This window comes from Enoplosus armatus, chromosome 1 (genome assembly GCF_043641665.1).
Source record: "Enoplosus armatus isolate fEnoArm2 chromosome 1, fEnoArm2.hap1, whole genome shotgun sequence".
NCBI lineage: Eukaryota > Metazoa > Chordata > Actinopteri > Centrarchiformes > Enoplosidae > Enoplosus > Enoplosus armatus.
In genome coordinates, this window is record NC_092180.1 from 7,555,351 (window position 1) to 7,577,652 (window position 22,302).

General features: G+C 39.7%; 1 protein-coding gene across 1 annotated transcript in view; it reads right to left on the bottom strand.

Annotated features, from left to right (window-relative positions):
* The window catches only part of uacab (uveal autoantigen with coiled-coil domains and ankyrin repeats b), a 41,541-nt gene extending 22,210 nt beyond the window's left edge, over nt 1-19,331 (bottom strand). Inside the window, exon 1 of the mRNA XM_070905714.1 lies at nt 19,250-19,331. Coding sequence (XP_070761815.1) covers nt 19,250-19,297 — 48 coding nt within the window. The 5' untranslated portion in view covers nt 19,298-19,331. The remainder of the gene's footprint in view (nt 1-19,249) is intronic.
* Between the last annotated feature and the right edge of the window lie 2,971 nt (nt 19,332-22,302).

A 22,302-nucleotide genomic window follows, 5' to 3' on the forward strand; every position in this document is an offset into this window, starting at 1 on the left:
AGTACTCTTAAAGCTTCTGGGAAGCACATTTAAGACTGGCGGTCAAAAATGAACAGAGAACCCAAATTATAACCTTAACTGAGATACAAACACAAGCAATTTGTATGCACACAGCAGCATAAAAAGATAATACCATTCATACATCACTTTGACAACATGTAAAATATACTGTAGTTATGAAGCAATTAATGAGTCACCAAATTGATCCACCAATGATAATTGTCCCAATTTCCCACAGGAAGAATTCCTTCACGGCATTACCACTTTGTTAAAGCACGGCTTTCAGGTGATTCAATTTGTAGATATGACAGAAGAAACTGTAACCACATAAACAGCTTTTGGTGAAAAACTGACAATGAATACCTACAAAGTGCATGGAGGTGCATTTCAGCCAGCGGCTCATCTTGGGTGAGTGGAGCTGGTCCTTGCACCGTGCTACTGAAAAGGATGCCACTGTTCCGGTTTACAAAAGCAAAAATGGAGAAAACAAAGCGTATAAAAAAATCCCTCCAGTCTCTCAGTGCACTCAGCCAGTGAGTGCAACAAAAAATGGATGAGAAGACAAAAGGGTGACAGTCAACACTGCAGTGGATGTCCTCTTTTGAAGGCTCAACCTCTGGAGTTCCCCTCACTTGAGGCAGAAGTTCATTTGGCAGGATTTTCTAAGCATTCCTATGTTGCTCATGTGCTCTGCCTGTAAGTTCATCACTGCACAGCAGTTTGGTTGATGGTTAAAAGGGAGGAGAAGTAGGAGTAACAGGAGGAGGAAGGAATGGAGGTGGAGAAGCAGTAGGGCCAGCCCTGCCAGCCCCGGGACCTGCCCTGGCCGGCAACTGCAACTCCTCCTCAGGGGGAAAAGTCAGCTCAGCCTGGCTACCACTTGCCTCCCCACAAGTGTCTTCCCCTCTATTCACGCCTTTATCCTCAAACCTCCTTCTTTTGTTTTGATACTCTTCCTCTTCTTCTTTGGGCTGTTTTGTATCTGTAAAAGCTGCAAGCTACTTGCTTATCAAATGAACTGAAGAGCTTCTCTCTTTGCCTCTTCTCTCCTCTATCAGCAGTCTCCAGTGTCTTCACCCCACCAAATGGCAAGTCAGTCAGGCTCTGTGGGGTAAATATGTGAGCTCTCCCAGGTTTAAAATATCACCCCCTCCCTGGTAAACAGCGGTGGTGCAGACAGCCATGTAGACTGGTTACCTCTTTATTTTTTGACCCTCCAACCTTTCTGTAGTGACTGATAGGAAGACAGGGGCTAAGAATACATTCTGGACATGCCTGCACCATGAGTAATGGCTTTAGTGTCTATCACCACTGCCAGCATGAAACAAGGCCAGCCAAAAAGACCTTGCTTACATTGCCACCCCCCACCATGCTCCCTGCTTGCCTACATCTGAAAATATTAATGTCAGAGGGGGATTATGGTTTGCACATTTGAAGTGGTCTTGGCACTGACCCTCACAGGACACTACTAGGCCAAAAGCTGCTGCTAACCCATCCATCTAGAGAGGGTGGTGTGGCTCCAAAGCCCCCTGATCCTAGCAGCACGGTAGCAAGGTTAGATGTCAGCCTTTTTACAACCAGCTGTCTGAGACTGCAGCCCCACCAAAAACTACTACACTGCCACTTACACTAAAACCCACGTGGTAAACACTGCAAGCTTTCACTTTTATTTGGTAAAACAGCCCAAGAAAAAGAGGTACAGAGACAGAAATCCAAGGACCCGTTTAGTTTACACACTGCATCAGCTCCTTGTGGCCTCGTGTTACTGTCCGCTGCCAGACTGGCGATAGCAGAGCGGCACTGATATCCACAAACATACAAAAAGACCTTCTCCACATGACATGTCATATGAAGAAGTAGGTGTCAACTTACGAAAGCTGCTCACCCTAGCATAGAGACAAAGGCGCCAAAATGGCACCTAGCCACGAAGCATACTGCACATCGGTCACATAAATATCTCACACGGGTGTTCTGGCTGGTGTGTGTGTGTGTGTGTGTGTGTGTATTTGTTTGTGAATCTGTTAATGTACTAGTTAATGATAGGGCTGTTAGCAAGCAAGAGTTGCCACTGCAGCAGTCCCTCAATTTCAAGGAGACCTTGTCGATACTGACACAATCAGATATCACAATAGGATTTAAAAGTATATATATTGATTATTGGTGCCTTCCTGAGATAGTTGGTGTAAACTATGTGTGGGTGATATGATCTTTGAGAAAAGTTTTGTGGATATGAATTTCATTTTCTTTTTACTCAGAGCAGTCAAACGATCTAAATTTGAATCCTGTAACTGTACTGCAGCCTTTAAGACCTGGAAAGATGATGACGATAGCACATGATGATATCTAGTTTCATATCATGACGTCAATATGGTGTCAGTGTATCTCCCTGCTTTACTTTCATACCCTGGAACGAGCCCTGCTGAAATAATGACAACAAAATCAAGCACATGTATATGTGTTTAATTAAATGTTGTTGAGCTCAGTAATTGAAAATAAACTTGAGTTCTTGCTCTATGTCATGTTAATTAAAAACAAATTATTGTACTTCCAAATACCAGATGTAGAATTTATATTCATCAACAGTTTTTACTTTTGTCTCATTTCAAAATTAGATGCAAAAATCTTTTAGCATGTTTTTATTTCATTGTGCACTGAACAAATCACGCCGCAGAGATATGATCGCGATTGGCCATTTGATGTGTATCTGATTCCACAATGAATCATTGGAAAAGCAGGAATCCATTGCAGGTCAGCATTAGGACATAGAAACAAGAGTCGACAGCCGTGCAAACAGAAAAGCTACCATCTGCATGCTAACATGGTCACACTGACAATGCTTAAGTGCTGATGTTTAGCAGGAACAGTATAATGTTTACAATGATCAACATCATAGTTTAGCGTGTTAGCATGCTAATTAGCACTAAACACAAAGTACAGCTGAGGTTGATAGGTATGTCATTGATGTTGCAATATGGTGATGATGATGATGGTGATGGTGCTAGATAAAAAGGGATTACCAAGTTATTACAATTCATCTTGAGTGTGATATGAATGCGTGTACCAAATGTCATGGCTATCCATCCAATTGTTATCCAGATATTTTACTAAAAATGTCAATCTCATTGTGGTCCGGAGTCATCTTCTGGGTACCATGAATATCTGGCCCAAATTTCATGGCAATCCATTGCCACAAAAGTGGTGGACCGACTGACCGACTGACCAAACAACCCTGCCATCCCTACAACCATGCCACTGGTGTGGCTACAAAAAGGAGAGGAGTCGTTCAATGCAGAGAAGTAAAACACTTTTTTGTTATAAGCTCAATTTGTGCACAAAAGCAGGCTCTAAAAGTAGCTTGGACTAGCAGCTTCTCCTGATTATATTGCGTCCTCTGGAATGTGACTACTGAACATACGTATACTGCGATGTTGATGCTGAAACAATATTCAACCCTCATTGCGTGCAGCTGAAACAAACACATTACCTAAAGTTTCTATTTTAACACAATGACCTTGGGGACAAAACATCATCTGACACTGGGTTAGGACTCTACCTGTCCTCACAGATTATTCTGGGTGTCTGTAATACTTCAGTTGGAGACGTTGTCATCTTCAGTTCAAGCTTTCCATCACTGTCTACAGGCTGTAACTCTTTCCAACACCTCAGTTTCCTCTCTCTCTCAGTCCCTGGCCAGACTAATGGGTCTCTAATGTCCTCACAAATGAAATCACCAGCAGGAAATATCTAACTGGTCATCTGATAACAGACTGAAGCCAAGACCAAAACATAAAGCTATACGCCAATATGTTAAGTGATAGTCGCGCCCAAGGCCAGACTGCAGTCATGACGTGGTTTCATGAGATTATGACTATGGGGATGATCGTAGGAGACATCTGTGAGAGAGACATTATGTCATGAAATGTTAACCTTTGAGATTTTATGGGCAGAGTGGATAGATATTTGGAAGTGCCATCTTTAGCAGTACTTCCTTTTTTTCTTATGCCTTTAAATTAGGGATGAAAATATATTAAAAGTGTAAATGTTGTAGTCGTACTTGGAAGAGATAATTTCATGGCCAGTATGGACAGGAGGAACGCTTACAGCGACCAATAACTCTTACACTGAGCATGAGATTGTTGTATTAAGACAGCCTTGAAAAAACAGAACCTATCTTTTAATGAACTTACTTTGGCTGATTTGGTGAGATGACAACACATCTTTCAATTTGGATTCTCACAACTACAAATGACAAAGCATGCTTTTTGCATGCCATTGTTATCCTCTTACTATAAAAATAAAACATCAGGTGCAGAACATACCAGAGTACATCTGCTAGCCTCTGTTAACACAGCTTTATCATTTGTGTTCACAGAGTGAGATGGAGGCAATGCAAATATTATTTCCTGTTCAAAAAGACATGACTAAGAGTCTACAGTCATGCTCTGTGAGGCCGTACATAAGTATAGATGTGCGTTGAGCTAAATGCTAACCTCAGCATGCTAACAAGCTGATTATAGTACAATATATACAATAACATCAAAATGAACAATAGTAAACCTAATCAATTTTTCAATGTCCCTACCATGTACTAAAATGGTAACATTGTGACCTCCACAGATTGTCTTGACAACTGAATATGATATTTTGCTTGTACAGCTTCTTTCAAGGATTATGCTTCATCTAATTAAAAGTTTATCTGAATAACTACATTTACTTGTGATGTATTGTCTGGTTTATTTGATCATTAGCATGAGGTAAACATACCACACAAACAGATGAACTAAAACCAGTTCAAACTAACTTCAGGGATGAGACGTTCTGTTGACCCACATCACATTTTAATACTAAGCATTATGTCTTTACTTCAAGTTTATCAACAGGCCCAAACATGACACCAATCATCTGTTTATATTAAAATAGCTGTATGCTGTGTGAATATCTCTGCGACAAGTTGATTTATTGGTGCAATATTCCCTGGCAGGGAAAAGCCAAAACTCTAGCTGCATCAGTGTCAAATACTAGAAACTGTGCCACAGAAATCTCTAGAAATGATGCGAGTCACAGCTGTTACCCCAGAAGGGGAATTGCATAACAAACAATGCAGGAACAAACAATGTTGGTAAGAGTGGTTATCCAGAAACAAGTTAACACGAAAGAAAGATCCTGGTCGTAATTGCCTCAGTCTACCTCAGTACCCATGCTACTCCCTCTGTCCTACTGCCACCTTCTCATAATCAGCAAGGTTTTTCTGGGACTACTGTTAGCAGGACCTGCTTTAAAACCCCACCCACACCAATACACAGCCCCCAGTAATCTGTGACCACAGACCTGTGCATGTAGTGACGAACTGTGCAACTGTCTGGGCAAGTAAAGTGACTGTAGATGAAACCCCTCAGGGGCAGAGAGAGGAAGGGTGGAGGAGGAGAGAAAGAGTGCCCAATATGTGACGTGAACAAGTGTGTAAAAGAACAAGTGGCGGGGTGAGAAAGTGACAAGATACAGCATGCCTGCAGTCAATCTGTCATTATGGGACAGGTAAATTGATGCTTCAGAGTGAGAGTCCCTCTTGGATTGGGCCAAGTCTCCACTGATGGCTCAAGCCAGGTGTCCAGAGGAAAGAGGCACTCTGTTTTTGGTATGTACATGAGGCACTCGCTGCATATCTGGGTAGCTGCTAAACACAGGACCACTCTTGCTGGGCAGAGTGTGGACCAGATGCAGGATGACAAGCAGACAGACACGCCCCCTGGTGGTGAACAAAAAAAAAAAATGACAGGTCCAATTCACCAAAGTCTATTTGTATCCTGAGACACAGAAGAAAGGGTGACCAATGGTCGTCTTCAGTGTTGATTCTTTCTACACAGAAGAATCCCTTATCTCTCTGCATTGTCAATACTTCAGTAAAACTGCTATATGCTGTCTAGAGGGTTTGAAGCTAATTTACCTTGTAGATTTAAACACCAATTTAGAAGAATAAATTAAGGGGTCACAATGGTCCCCGGGCAACATCGTGTGCATCCTCTCTGCAGATCTGTGTACCCTGTCAGCCAGAATTATTGTGTAAATACTTGCAGGAGCTGTGCTCTCATCCTTGGAGAGATGCCATTGCTCTCTGACACTGTAGTAGAAACAGTAGAAAGATCTACAGCAAACACACGGGAATGCCACTGTTGAGCTGCACACATAGTAACTGTGTGCCAGTTGCAATTACATATATAATTGCGGAGGTGTGCAGAGCCTGGCAGGAGGACCATGCAGCGGGCCATAGAGGGGGAGGTTACTGACATGAATAAAATATCACAGTATTTTTGAATAATGTGACAACATGTTGGGTCACTATGGGTGCTTTGATTCAATATTTAATATAAATATTATATGCTAGGGTGCAGTATCTGTGGAAACAAATCTCTAGCAATGTGGCTTTTCAATAGTTATTAACTAAATGTTATCAATTTCATTCTGTAAGAAGAGCCAAACTGTATCAGTTGACTGAATGCAGGCTTTGACACAAGGCACACACAACTTTTTGTTGTGCCAATAAAAGTGTCTATAAACAGCATAAAAGCCTGGGAACCTTTCATGTTCCATGACACGAACAGAAAATGTATCTAAAAGTAAAATCAGTACTTAAAATCATCAAGCACCATCTGTACTATGACACATGCAGATCATCACTAGTGTAGCCAATTGTTTTTTGTAGTCAAATAATTCATACAACTTTGTTGAAAAGCACCAATCAGAGAAGGATACAAGAACATTTCTAAAGGCATTGAATATTCCTCAGAGTACAGTAAGGTAAGTTCTAGGAAAATAGAAAATATATTAAGCACAGTGTGTAAATCTTCTTTGAGCAGGCTGCCCCCGAAAAACTGATAAAAGCTGATAACATACAGTAGGTCTGTTTTACAATACTTGAGTTAAGCCTGAGCCTGTTGAAAACACAATAAAGCCCATGTGCTAAAGTGGATTACTGGGAGTTTCCTGGTGACCCTCTTTAGATAGCTTCACTTGTGTTGCTCATAGATTCAAACTGGAGACTAGGTCGTCCAGCTGCTGGGTCACACCGTTTTAGATGACTTATGACCCAGAGGGCAGAGCTGTTCCTTGCTATTTTCTTCTACTTCCGACACCCGCTGCCAGGGCAGGCGATCAGCTTTCCAGTTGCCCAAACCCTGTGAACTTTGCCCCTGCCAACTCCCCAGGATCATTAAGAACAAGAAGGCTGTAATATAGTTTCTGAAAGACCGTTCTAGAAAGACAATGGTGTCATTCATAGAGATATGTCGACTATCAGTTGTTGATATCTAAACAAACTGATGTCTATAATTGAATCTGGACAAAACCTCTCTTAAGGTAATACTTTGTATTTTTACCTCTACTGCCTTTATCCGTAATGGATTTGGGAGATTGTACTGTACCCCTAATGTGTTGTCAGACCTTTAAAGCGTATTGAAAAATTGTTTGGAGTTGCTAAAAAGACTTGTTTTATCTCAAAAGAGAGAAAACCTACATGTCCTCAAAAGGAGGCTCCAGGGGGAACACTTTGCAAATATTTTAAAAACATGGTTAGTAGGTGCATTGCATGTTTCTGTAGTCAGAATCATTAAGATAAGTTATGCTCACTGGATGGACGGAGTTCACTGAGACGACATACAATTAAAATACACAGAAGAAACTTTTTTCATGGCAGAATGATTCGCTTCCAATTTCAGTTCTCTATTTGAATGATGCAAGCCTGTTATCTATTGCTCTACGTAATGGAAATGTTACATGAAGACATTGATATAAAGTGCCACCATCACGTCAAATTTTAAAAAAGGTGTGCAATACTTACATATGACCAAATACCTGCAAAGCTAATGACATTCCTATCAGCCTCAGCTGTACTTTGTGTTAAGTGCTAATTAGCAAATGTCAGCATGCTAACATGCTAAACTAAGATGGTGAAAATGGTAAACATTAGACCTGCTAAACATCAACATGTTAGCATCGTCACTGTGAGCATGTTAACATGCACTGCTATGCCTAAGTACAGCCACACAGAGCTGCTATCATAGCTGTAGACTCTTAGTCTTGTTCATACTATTCTTGAATGCTTTGTCTAAATCTAAGAAAAAAAAGAAAGAAAGAAAGAAAATGAAAGAAATGTGCTGAATGAGAAATCCTCAATTAGCCAATTTCAAAAGAACAAAAATTAATTCCAGGAATTATCATGAAGGCACCAGTTGTAGCTTTTGTACAAGGTTAAAGTACACTTTTCCTGAAAATGTCAGCAGCTTAGCGGACACATTTTAATAGCCATCATTGAAATAACAATGTCCCAGAGCAGGGGAATTAAAAACAAGCAGGGATATGGGCTTTGGCTGTAGATGCCTGCTGGTATGGCTGATATTATTCCAGCTGGTCTGATGATGTGGAAATAAAAGAAAAACAGGGCAGACAGAGAGCCGTGGGACTGTGAAATGATTTCCAATCAGTCAGTGAGGAACTATTTAGGTCACTAATGTAGAGACACTACAATAAATTAACACGGAAGTGATTTTCTAAAACAAAACAACAAAAAAACACCATTAAAATGAGCATTTTTACTACCATGAGAAACAATAATGGATGCACACAAGGCAGAAGGAGGAACAGAGACGCAGACAGAAAAATTGTAGTGTCTACCAGCCGTGTTTATACATGTGACAGCGGTACTTTAATGTTATGTGGCTGAAGGGAGAATTGTGAAGAATGAAGGCTGTTGTTTTAATCTCACCTCAAGAAAATGATGAGGCAAAAACAGGGAAAACACCACAGGAGTCTTTTGTCTTTCATGTCCGTATTTGGTGAAATGAGGTACTCTTGGGGCATGTTGGTACTTGAGCACAAAGACTGGTGATGATGGTTGTTTGGCCAGCAGTTACAAGTCATCACACACACACAGGCAGTTTGAGGAATGTGACTGGAGGGATGGTCGAACGGTCTTGGCTTCGTAAAAACATGTATATACTTATAGCTATTTCTCCATAGTCTTTTGGAATGTATTAAACAATGGTTGCTCAATGGCATCATCTAACTTTCATTTGCTTTGCGGTAACAGATCACTGTAGTCAGGTTACAACATTTCCATAGCCCCAATATAGTATGCATATTCCATACCATCATATCTGCCAAATATTATATGTAAAGACCTGAGCAAACTAAAACTACGTAAATAAACACACTTATGTAATAAAGTATAGAAAACGACATTTGAAGAGAAGCTGCTGTAGAGAATCTAGGAAAGCGATCCAATTCTTGAACACATGACTCCCATGGTGCGAGATAAAGATCAGGTGGATACAGAGCAGGTAGTAACTTGCCCCTGCGACAAGTCAAATGCTCCACCTATTCTTTACTATGACCACACGTTCTGAGTAAGCAGATCTCCTGCGAAAAGTCTCCTTCCACATCTCAAAAGATCTATATGTGGACCTTTAGAAAAACCAGCAGATTGACGGTCACATCACAATCTTTCTAATCAGGAACAAGAACATCACAGTCAACTCTACTGCACTTCTCATAAAAACTCACTAAACAGAGCCATGGCTGCCATGATAAAGACATGTACTTACCCTAATATTTAACTGCAATAAAACATACATAAATTAAAATAAAGACAACATAATAGCTGTAGTAAATAAAATCTAGTTGCTGGTATTTTGTTTTCCTTTTCATGTAATGAAATAGCAAGATGTCATATTTATAACTGGCTGCCAGAAAGTTCTCAAACACAAACTTACCAAATAACTTAGGCTGTCAAAGTTAGAAAACATAAATTATGTAGTATAACAAGAACGGGTCCCTTTTGTTTTTGTTTACTTGTGACTGACTTGACAGCAGGTAATGGTAAAATGGTAAAATAAAGTGTTGTTAAACTTAATTATTATAGCTCCCGCTGACTGATGTGACACATCTAAAATAGGCAAGTAATGGTTAACAAAGAGTGAAAAGTCTGAGAAACATGAGATAAGATTTGTCTAGTTGTTCAGTGAGCCTGTAGAGCCAGCGGTGGTGTTGAAAACAAAGGCTCCACCACTTTCTTTCTCACACTGTCTTCGGCAAAAAAGTATCAAAACTGACCAAAAGTGTTACTGACTTCAAGTTTCTGATCAAGCAGAAAGACGGAAACATACAAACACACAGAGAGAGCACAGCTTGACGAGGCTTAGTCTGAGCCATTTCACAGCAGTTTGTCCCTCATCAGCAGAGCCTTTGTGCTCCTGTTGCTCAGCATGCCTGACTGTAAGTGTGTGTGTGTGTGCGTGTGTGTGTGTGGGTGGGTGGGGGTGTCAACTGCAGCCCACCCATAGTCAGTCAAGAAGCTCAGCCCCCTCTCACATGCTGACCTCCCCCAACATTGGTAATCTCTCCATCACTAACCCAACACACACTTCCAACTGCGTGGTCCCCATAACTAAAAAATGACAAACAAAGACACACATGCACATCACCACCACACACACACACACACACACACACACATAATCATGCTCCCTGGTGGCTCTTCCACAGAGTAAGCTCTCTGCCCCACGCAGACGGTCGCTGGTGCAGCATGGGAACAAAGACGGGTAACACTGCTGAGATGACCTCATGGCTGCCTCCATGGAGCCAGACATTAATCCTAAAAACACAGACCATCACGCTACCACCTACTCTACAGCCAACACAACGTCCAGCCTAAAACAAACTCCTGCTGATCCTGTCTGAGAGTTTGCCTCCTACAGTGAATATAAGTAAAATGTCTATGAACAATAGAGTAAGATCTAAGTCTGCAAAAGGGGGAAGAAACCCCCCCAAAAATAATACAAACAGAGAAAGAATGAGATCTCAGTTGATTCTTTGGTTAAAGCAAGACATCAACAACTACTCGCCAGACTGTCATGAAATTTGATATAGGTATTCATGATCCCCTATTGACTTAGCTGACCTCCAGAGTTTTTCCAAAGGGCCACCATTTGGCCAAACTTCCCACTTGCACCCAAGAAGCAATCAAAAGCTTCACTGAGCACATTCATGCTCCCCAGAGGATGAGCTATTTTCCTTTTGGACACATGATCCCTTCTGAGATTTAAACCCTTTTTAATGTTAACAACACGAAACCTCTCTTTATGAAAGTTAAAATACGTTGATATGCACCTTAACATGATTGGATAAATTATTTTGGGTAATGCCATTTAACAAATGAAATCTTTCGCTTCTGTGCCATGAAGTAAGAGAAAACAGAGCACTTTTCTGACTGTAGAGTTCACTGCTGTGGATGGATGAGAAAGCTTTTGAATGACAAAATTGGATACTGTGAGATCTCTTGTATTCATGTGTGACAGCAGTCTTTGCTCCATTGTACAGCATGAACATCTTCCTGACAGGGCAGCAAGCAGACCAGTAATTTAGCTTGACAGGCGCTTGTCAGGAGATTTGAAAATCCTTGTAGTCCAACCTAAGATTAACCCAAATTACACATTCAGTCAAAACCAGTTCAAACCCCAAAGGCAATCAAAATGCAAACTTTGAAAATGAGGGGAGGGAGGGAGGAAAAGAGGATTTTTCAAATCCCATACCCTCTCACCCCCACCAGCAGAGGGGTAAGAACGCCTGCTGGGTGTCTCCTAAACCTGCTGAAGGAGGCTTCAGCTTGTTATCGTTCAGGAGGTGCTCGGTGCCTTAAAGGCTGCTCAATGGCTTGAGAGAGATCCCTCAGGGGTTTAGGAGGCTGCACAGCATACACGTTCCCACACCAGGGTAATGTTTATTATTATGAAATCAACAAACTTCTCATATTTCTGTAACATTGCAGTTTTGAAAATGCTGATTCTGCTTCAGTAGACATGTTGTTCCGATGCTATTTCTCTGTTCATGTGAAAGCAGCCTTAAGTGTAGCAGTCACCGCTAAATGGTAATTGGCTAAGTAACAGACAGGGTACTATATCGATGTTTAAAATTGAGTATAATTTTAAAGATGAGGCTCGCTGTCACTGAATCTTTGCATCACAGACATTTGTGCAGCCCGGCACAACAATCACTGATAGAATATTCTGTGTCCTTTACTGAACTGCTGCACTTTTCTACCAGCATTTATGGGAAAACTGGAAGCAAGCCGTGTACACTGAGGTTAAAATTGCAGCAGTAGTCCATTACAGAACTCACCAAACAGCTGCAGTAGCCCACAAGTTTTAAAAGCCTTAGCAGGTGATAGCAGGCAGGTGGGAGGTGGAACAAAATAATTTGTTTTCATGACGGTTTCAGTTCTGATGGTATCAGTCAGATTTGATCAATTCTGATTTGGCTTTTCGATTCTGGTTCTTCTGGGATCCTTGTTTGGATTCTTGGTACATTGTTTTAGTCGGCAAAAAAACCCAACTAAAAACAACAACATTTTTATTTATTTTATACGTCCTTTAAACACAGTTGAGACACGCACACACCTGCGTTGATGAAATTAACCTCTTTCCGCACTCTGATTACGCCATTTAACAAAAATGCGACACTTAACAAAAATGCGACACTTCACAAAAAACATCTCTCATACTATGTGCATAGTGTTTTCAAAATTGTAAAATCATGTTGTAAAACTCAGTGTTGCACATGGAAGCACAGCAGGTCTAAACTTCACTTGTATTGGCAACTCAAATGAAAAAGCATGTTTCCTAATGAATTCCCAGTTTTTATAAAACAGACATTAGTTCCTATTCAGAACCAGTTCTTGATATACAAACCGTTGAAAAGAAAACACTTTGACATGAATGTCATTATTCTAACACACTTCAGTAGACAACAACTGAGAGATTGGAAGAACAAATCTGTGTTGAGCTCATCTGAGTACTATTTCAACAACTTCATAATCTTATCACAAAGACGCAGTTAAAACAGCATGCAGTGATCACCGCTAAAGGCTTGGAGCCATCATGCTCCCTTCTCCCAGCCCCACCCTCCTTTTGTTAAAAACAACACTGAAATCAGAGTCGAACTCCATCTGGCCCCTCTAACCTCATGTGCCATCATCAACACCTCCCAGCGCTGCTCTCTATTTTGTAAAATCACACCACTTCAAGGGCAAGGGAGGCTCTTACATTTCAGCCTTAAGGTGCATGATCCTGATCACACCTGGTCTTTCCTCCATCTTCTCATATACTTATGTACAAGTGGGTGATTAAACAGCCTTAAGAGAGGTAATGACCCCAGAAACGATGACAAGCCTGACATAAGTTGGCTGATACCAAGTGTGAGGCCTGATATCCCCTGAGCAGCGACATTTGTTTTTGATATAGGTTTCACAAATAACCCTGCTGCCATTAAGACTGTGAGTCACATATGCGGCTTAAAGCTGTGATATAATCAACGGTCGAGCAAATGTCTGCCTATACAGGAGAGGCTGAAAATACCTGTATGAATGCTTTATCCTTGACTTACCCCTTTCATTACACTGTGCTGTGTCTGAATAACCGCCTGAGGTAAGCTTTTAGGCGAGTGTTCAACCTGTCACCCAATGAAGGCTTTTCAAACCAAATGACTGGCTTTGATGATCAGCCTTGGACTTACATTTGCCAGGAGACCATGAACAAATGTTCACTTCTTACAATTATAAAATGATGAAAAGCAGTATGTTACAAAAGACTGAAATTTTTTTTTATTCATTTAACTCATCTTAACACCAAACTAACCGTCCGTCACCTGAATGATCCAGGTTCAAAATACCCTCCCTGTTGAAGTGCCCCTGAGCAAGAAATTAGATCCCTATTCACTTCAGAGGTAGTAAAGGATTGACAATAACGCTAATCCTTTACTCTGGACTTCCTGGAGGTATGCAACAAAAGAAATGAACAATAAAAACTCAAGTTACAGAAATAAGCACTCCTGATTATTTTCCTCACAATAGCCATGTTACATGCTCATTGATAATACACTCATGATGTAGTAAAGGCAGAAACACGAGTAAGCTGGAACCATCTTTTTTTTATAATGTGATTATGCTCAGAGACAAAGCAGCCCATAATCGCTGTACAATATGTGGAACATTAGTTGCATTATTGAATGGCATTTTTTGATGTAATCACCTTAATCCTGTCTGTCTTTTAGAGTTTCCATTTTTGTGACACAAAGACATTCCAGCAGGGCACTATCTCTAACATGACAAAGCATTTACCATAACATAATATAATAATGAACCCAGTTGTAGATGTAATGCCCCACAATCAGAATCTCCATCTCATATAAAAACAGTCAAAATTCAACAATAGAGAAAATATTTTTCTTTGTTTTACATTTTTACCAACACGGACAGGATTTGCTGTGAACTGAAATCACGTTCAATAAAAATATCCAAGTCACATGGCAAAAGAAGACTCTTCACTTGCACCTCCATTGTTCTGCCAGGTTCAAATACTCTTGATGCTACAAACAACATTCCTGTGCTTCAAGCCTTGTAGCTCTTTGGTGTGAAACGTTCTCTACTGCTCTAAGCTACCATAAAAAGATCAGCTCAGAGCAAAGTCTTTCTCCAGTATCTGCACAAAGACAGCCACATCACCATAGCACCATGACAGAAAGATCAGGTTTGAGGTTGAATGTGAGGGGAAACTAGACTTGTTAGGTAACCATTAATGGAGTAGTCCATCAAGAAAGTCATGAAATCATCTGAATCAGAACAATGCCTTTCTCTGACTGTTGGCTATAACGTTTGAAAACGTAGTCAGAGATCTTAATTGTTAGCTGGCATAAATGAGAGGGTTTTTTAGCACCAGAGAGAGTGCTGCACACACTCCAACATGCCTTTGATGATTAACCTAGATGCCAGAGGTCTATATGGGGTGTGTCACTGAATGACTTTCATTTCAGCCCACTTCAACCACTTACAATCTCACTCGGAGCCCCAATCATAACCGTTTCCATCACATTCCCAACATTGTTTCAAAGCACTAAACTACCACCAACAGTACTCATGGCTCAATAAATGTATTGTTGGATGATCACATATATAACTAATAGTTGTACGTTGGCCGATAGGGTTGGGCAATATAGATATGAAACGTAACATAATATCGCAATATTGATAAATACATAATCTATCATGAAATAGTACATTTTCTAGCAAATAAAAAAACATGATAAATCTAGGCACTTCATCACATTTATGCAAAAATCTTTTTCCAATAGTCCTGCTCGTTGATTTGCAACATTACCCACAATGATCTTATAGAGCCAAACATATTTAAAGGCATAGCTACCACGTTATAAATTGTAGCCTTATAGCCTCGAGGCCGAACAAGTGCATGTAAAGTTCTAATAAAACATTTGCAAAGCTGATTTTTTAAATATTTTAAATTGTGTATTGTATACATCCATAATACATCCGCCAATCACAAAAATAGGGTGAAACCGGCGGCACGATGTGTATCGCATGGTCAGTGTGCTTGAGTGCGCATGTGCAAAATACAAACAAAACCCACTCCTTATGAGAAGACAGGTCTAACTTCAAGTACATCAGTGCTCTTTAACGAGACTTGATATCCCAAAATACACAACCACGACAGACACAAAGACAGCAAATCAATACTGCACAGGGAATGAAGGCTGAAAATTCATGACAGAATGGCCTGTTCATGCTCCAGCGAGCAGAATGAAAATAAAGCTCTTGAGAATTGGATCTTGGGAACGAGAGAAAATATTCTGAAATGACATATCGCAAGCCTTGCAGGGCCAGACCACAGTTTCGCTTCTCATTGTGGTCTGGCAAGGCCATGGATGAATCTGCCTCAAAGATTACTATCTGCAGAACAGATGATTGACAGGTACAGGATCTCCTTCACTGAGACAATAATAATATGAATCAGCTCATTTGTCCGATAGAGTGGTTTTAGAGCATTTTGGCCCCCAACTGACAGGACAGATAATTGCCGTGATGACAAACTGTGACTGTGTGCGACAGCTCAGACTAACCTCAAAACTAACCAGGAAATCCAGTTTCTCTTATTTTCCTACCAAAGCTCTCCTGTCTGCTACCGTCTCTGTAGATGCAACTCTGAATAACTGCCAAGTTCTGCTGAAGCTGAAACATTTTCAACATATTTGCTTCGGAAATCTGGGTTTGTGGCCAGCTAAGGCGTTTGGAGAATGTTTGTCCGACCAGATTCAGACATTTGATCTTAGTCTCGCTGAGCACATTCTTATCTAGACATTCTCTTTTGTATTTGTTTTTATGCTTGTAAAAAGGATCCGCTTGTCATTAGCCAATTTCATTTTCAAGATGGAAGGATCATATTATTTTAATTTATTGCCAAAATCTACGACAAAACTTCAACATTAAAGCCTTGTTTTTGGGCATTTTAAGTGAAGACAATTAATCAGCAATTATTTTGATATATAAAATCGCTGTGAGTCATTTCTATGAACCAAAAAATACAAAAAAATCTCTGGTTCTAGCCTTTCTAATGTGAGGATTTGCTTCTGTTCTCTGTTTTATATCTTTGTAAACTGAATATGAACGATTGGACACAACCTCGAAGACGTCAGCTTAGGCTGTGGGAAACTGGGATGGACATTTTTAAACTGCTTATTAGAGAAAATAAATGACAGATTAATCTATAATTAAAATAATAATAACCTCTGTCAAACAAACAAAAAACATATCGTGAATCCTTTTCTTTCTATTGGGAGTGACTGGAAATTATCCATGACAATGCGTGTCATGAAAAGCCTTGTGATGATTCACTCTTAAAAACAGAAAAATGTTTTGTACACAAGAAATGAACAGAAACTGGAGCCCTAATTGGTGCAAACCTGAGCCAACGCTACAGACCTCATCCTGCCTTTAATCTACAGTTGGTATTTAGGGAATGCCATGGCATTTTGTATCCTGGCAACTGAGTTTTCAGCTATCTTAAATGGTTTGGTAGCCTAGTTAGCATTCCCTGGCTGAAATAAGTTCTTGCCAATACTCGATAGGCAAACCCGATTGTAGAATAATGACAGAAAACAATAAAATAGAACAAGTACCACTTAAAGACAATGTCAAGTAGAGTGAGAACATCAGTTTATGGCTTATTTGTTTAATAAATTCCAAGTAAATCCATAAATTCTTACTGGAGGAGATAATACATTTACATTGTGCAAGGAGTGGAAGAGGATATGGTTTCCTCAACTCATTTGTTTTCTCTGGCCAGTCACTGTTTGTTCACATATGAAAAGCAAGTTTCCTTTGAATTCCCCCTTTGCCTCTCCCACTCGGAAAATGCCGCAGTATTTTTCTTAATTATTAGTCACCCCACCAGGAAAGAGTGAGTGAGTTCACCTCCCAGGCATTGTACACCAATTAGGGAAGCATACATATAAAACATGTGCAATAAAAGACTCAAATAAATCATATCCGTCAACACGGCTTTAGATTGGCAGCATTATGTTTTATGAACATCAAAGGTTTCAGGATGGAAAAGGTAGTGATGGCATATATGCAATGATTGATAACGGTGACTTTATCTTTGGCAGCACACAAAGCAGAACTAAGGTAAAATATGTCTTTAAATACCTTTAAAATGAGCTTAGACATATAGTGATGTCTGTGAGGGTACTGTCATCTGTCAGTTTTTCCCTTTGGTATCTGCCTCCACAGAGGAATACAATGGGAATGTTCTGAAATCATCACTCAGACCTGTGTAAATGTCACGTCTGTTTCCTCAACACAGCTTACCTCCAGTTTTTCCATGAGGTTGTTTTTATACAAATGGTACCAAAAAAAATGCCACAGGTCAAAAACACAGGCACGCTTTTTTTTTGCTTGAATTTTAAATAGATGTCTCTGCTTCTGACAGAAGGAGTGAGACAACTATCAATGAGAATACAATACCATTTCATTCCTGAAAGCCCCCCCCCCCCCCCTCCCTTTTAAAAAGGGCCAGATAGTTTACCACACACAGCTCCTCTGGCTTTGTGCCTTTCTCATGGTAATTGCTGGGAGCTCAAAACACAGTGCAGTGCCAAACACCCACTGCATGTTGAACTGTGCAGAATTGTAATGACTGTCTATTAAGCGTAGCTCAGAGGCCATTGCTAGATTGTGAAGAATTAATTCCACATCAAGGCATATTATGGGCTTATTTAACATAGTAGAAAAGCATAGACCTGATGGATATTCATATACTGTTATTATACTGTGTTATTCATTCAATACTCTTGGCTGTAACACATGCAGACTTAACCTGAGAACTAAATCACGGTGACATTCCTCAAGGGACTTATGGTGCATCCATGGTGCCACGGAGCCTCGTGGCTAAGTGCAACAAAGTAAAGAGAAATGTGAGGTTTTGATGTAATATTCTTTTATATAAACCTGTAATTTGTTGCAGAATTAGTGCATTTCTTCTCAACCCTAATAAATCTGACCTTCATTAAGGTTGTAAAATGTTCAGTTTTTGTTGAAAAAGAGGCGTTGATTCAACTTTGTGGTCAGTTTTGAGGCTGTAGTTTTCAGTAGAGCTGAAATGATTAATCGGTTAGTCAAGTGGCAGAAAATCAATCAGCAAGTATTTTGATAATTTTTTTAATTCTTTTAGTCATTTTTCAAGCGCAAATGCCAACAGCACCACAAACCTCAGCCTCAAAAAGGATCATAAAGTTGATTTAACACATTTTCTAAAAACATTTACATTACATACATTATAACCTTCATTTACTGCAGAGCCGTTGGATGCTAGTTACTTAATGTATCTGGACTGAACCTTCATCCTACAGGAGACCTCGCATCTGTTGGTAAGTTGCTGCATTCAAGAAAGGTCAACATGTGAAACCCCAGCTTCCAGAGGACCATGGGTGTCCCCGGAGACAACAAGCAGGAGGACTGGCGCTTTGGTGCACTGATTTACGGAGCTTTCTTCCTGACCGCTCTTTGTGAATAACAACAACACCGTCAGCTGCCATAGATTTAGGCCAGATCGTTAAAAAAAACCTGACTACATGCAGCGTTATTAAACTGTGTCAGGCCACATCCACCACTCGCGCAGAGGTGCAGGTGCTTAAACTTGCTGGCGGTGTATTTTCCAACCGCACAACAGCCGCCGTGGGAACATGACCGAGGTTAACGTGGTTGATGAGGACAAAAAGTCAGGGTTACAAACAATAACCGCCTCGGTGTTAAAACACAACGTGTAGCATTAGCATCGTTGATCGACAACTAGCTAATTCAATGGTAAGAGAGAAAACTTAGTCAATACAGAAAGAACAACAGTGTTCAACTTACTGTGATGGTAACTTCGTGCTTTTTCAATCGATACTTGAGGCTCTTCATCTTGTAAAGTGTTGGTTCCTGGTGTTAAAAGTCTCCTTTGGTGAATAAGTTCATAAATAGTACAAAAAAACTTTCCAGAAAGTTCAGACGAAGTAAGTTTGTATCTGTCCCCTTTTCCTAACAGAGCGAGTTTCACCTGACGCCTCAACCGCAAACTCTGCTCGCACTTTGATTGACAAACGGCAGAGGCAATCAAATTGAAACATGCGCGGTCCGGTTTAATTTTGATCCAATCGGCGACGTCTGAGGGCGGGACTTCCTTGTAAACCGTCGTTGGGAGAAGTTGGAGACATCCTTGGACAGGGCAGGAAAAACTGGCATGACGTAAGGCTTACCTGAAGCCCGAAACACCTGGTCAAAGTGCCTATAAATCTATGAACAACCTGGAATAAAAACTCGTATTTACAATAAATATCAGTTATTTACTGTAAATTATCTTAATAACCACCCAAACTGTCTGTTACCTAGTTCCCTGTGTGACAGAACACCTAGCTTACTGTACTTTAGTAGCCTTGTAGTTATGAACTTAATAACACTTACTAATCTAGCCCAGATTTCAGGGGGAAATATTCGTACATTATACCCCAACATTTAGATTTAGACTTAGACTTTATTAATCCCACAGCAGGGAAATTTACAAGTCACAGCAGCAAAAACAGAATAATTTAGGTCTATCTGAAGGCAGTTGTTATTATTTACCCACAAAATATGTTTTAGTTTGATTTGATTTAGTGTAAACTGGCCAAGACAGTATAAAGTAGTTCCATCTAGAACTACTTTTGTGAGAAAAGAACATTTAGGCTACATATTGCTGTAATTCTGAGGTTGCTCTACTGTAATGTACAGAGGACCTCCAAATGTCAGAAGAATAATCTGAAACACACACAAGATTTATACAGTTGTGTACAATGAAATCACATATCCTTTACTTTCACAGTGTTCAAATCTGATCTCACTGCTATACATGCAAAATTATTCCCTAAGAGTCACATCCTCATCCAAAATAAAAGCCTAAATATTTATATTGGTCAGTATATACGACAGCACTGTCATGATGTACAAAATATTTAGCTATCTGTAAATATTTCAATAATGAAATACTTACTTTGATATTTCTATAACTTTACTATAACAAAATGTTAAACAACAAAGCAGCTGAATTATTTGTTGACTTTTACTTTTAGTACTTCAAATACATTTTCCTGATTATACTTCCATTCTTTTACTTAAGTAACATTTCCAATGCAGGACTTTTACTAGTAACAGAGTATTTTTACTTGTATTATTATTTTATTAGTACTTAAGTAAAGGATCAGAGTACTTCCTCCACACCTGGCTATGTTAATAATAATATAATAATATAATAATTAGTTGAGCTGTGTCGCCGAGGGCCTACAGTGGCATAATCTTTAAATACAAATCAACAGGGAAGTAGGTCAAAACAACTGGTGGACATTGAGCTTTTGGGGTTATCAATCAAAGGGAGGGGGAAATGCTGCCCCCTTGTGGGTGCGTGAGCCAGGGCTCTCTCCTCGCTCAATACTCAATACAGTCAATAAATCAGTCAATATATAAATGAAACACTTAAACTGACATACTTGAAACAATGAACTCCCGTGGAATGTAACATGTGTTGTAATATAAGTTGATAACAAACTTACTATGGAATGACTGTTAACAGACATTTAACATTATGCTTAATTCTCTATAAACGTCTGGATTTATCAATAACATGCAGCGGACGGGCATTGTGTTTTGTTTCCAGCTGCTCTCAGTCCCCTACTGTCTTTTTAATGTGTGGCGGTCTTTACTTTGAGGAAATATTTAACTAGCTAAATGCTACCTGCCATTAAATGTGTCTCTTTTTTCTTTTTTTTTTTGTCTAGGACGTCTCCGTGGCAACAGCGTTACCATGGCGACGTCGCTGCCGTTGCTGTGCCGTCCGTCTCGGCTGGAGGCGCGAAGACACACTGACCTGGCGAGACTTGTGGGACTGTAAATCAGAGACTCCACAGCCCTGAGGTGGTTGTGGAGGAAGTATTCACTTACATCAGTATATACTTACTTTGTTTAGTACTTTGTTTATTTACTAGTAGTTATCTTGTAGTTGTGGTATTACGATATTATGCTTTAGTGTTGTTTGTTTCCAAACAAGTTTTCAATTACCAAAAACCAGGTGACACATAGTACTCTTGCATCTTTCTGGCCCCTTGTCTGATGAGTAATCCAGCCTTGATCTATATAATATTACATATCTTTATCTCTCATACCAAGGACATCTTCTTGTTAAACAGTCCACAGGGGTTATATATATATATATATATCTATATATATATTTATATATACTGACCTGAATCAAAAAAAGCCTTATAAACAGCATTGCTTCCTCTACTTCTGCAGAATGACAAACACTGGTAAGAGAATTTAAAGCATCTCTATGTTAGGAATTGGATTTCTATTGCAGACTGTATTTGTGTTTTAATAATTTATTTATATGGACCTTGGGACATGTATTTTGTCATCTGTCATGTGTTCTGTAACTCACTGCCAGTAGGCTAATGCCTACCATGGGCATGAATGTCTTAAAAAGTACATTTTAAAATCCCAATTATTTTTCTCCCTTGTCTAATGAAGTGTGTAATAATGGGCCATTTTTGAGTTTTTACATCTGCCATATCAATTTTAAGAATTGTCTTGATTACTGCTCCTTCTCGTGGCACTTGCACAATTTTATATTTTTTATGAACTGAACATATGTGCATGAAGTATGGATGTTTTTTGCTCACTGTCTTCTCAGATGAACATCAAACCATATACTACAGTGGAAGTCTTTGACGTCTTGCCTTGATGCGACTGTGAGCCTTTCCTCCATTATATTTCATTTACATTTACATATATTATTTCGTCAGTTAGTGACACTTTACAAAATGCATCTTGAAAGAACATTGATGACACCAAATTATTTACAAAATATGAACAAGAAAACGCAGTAAACAATGTAGGGA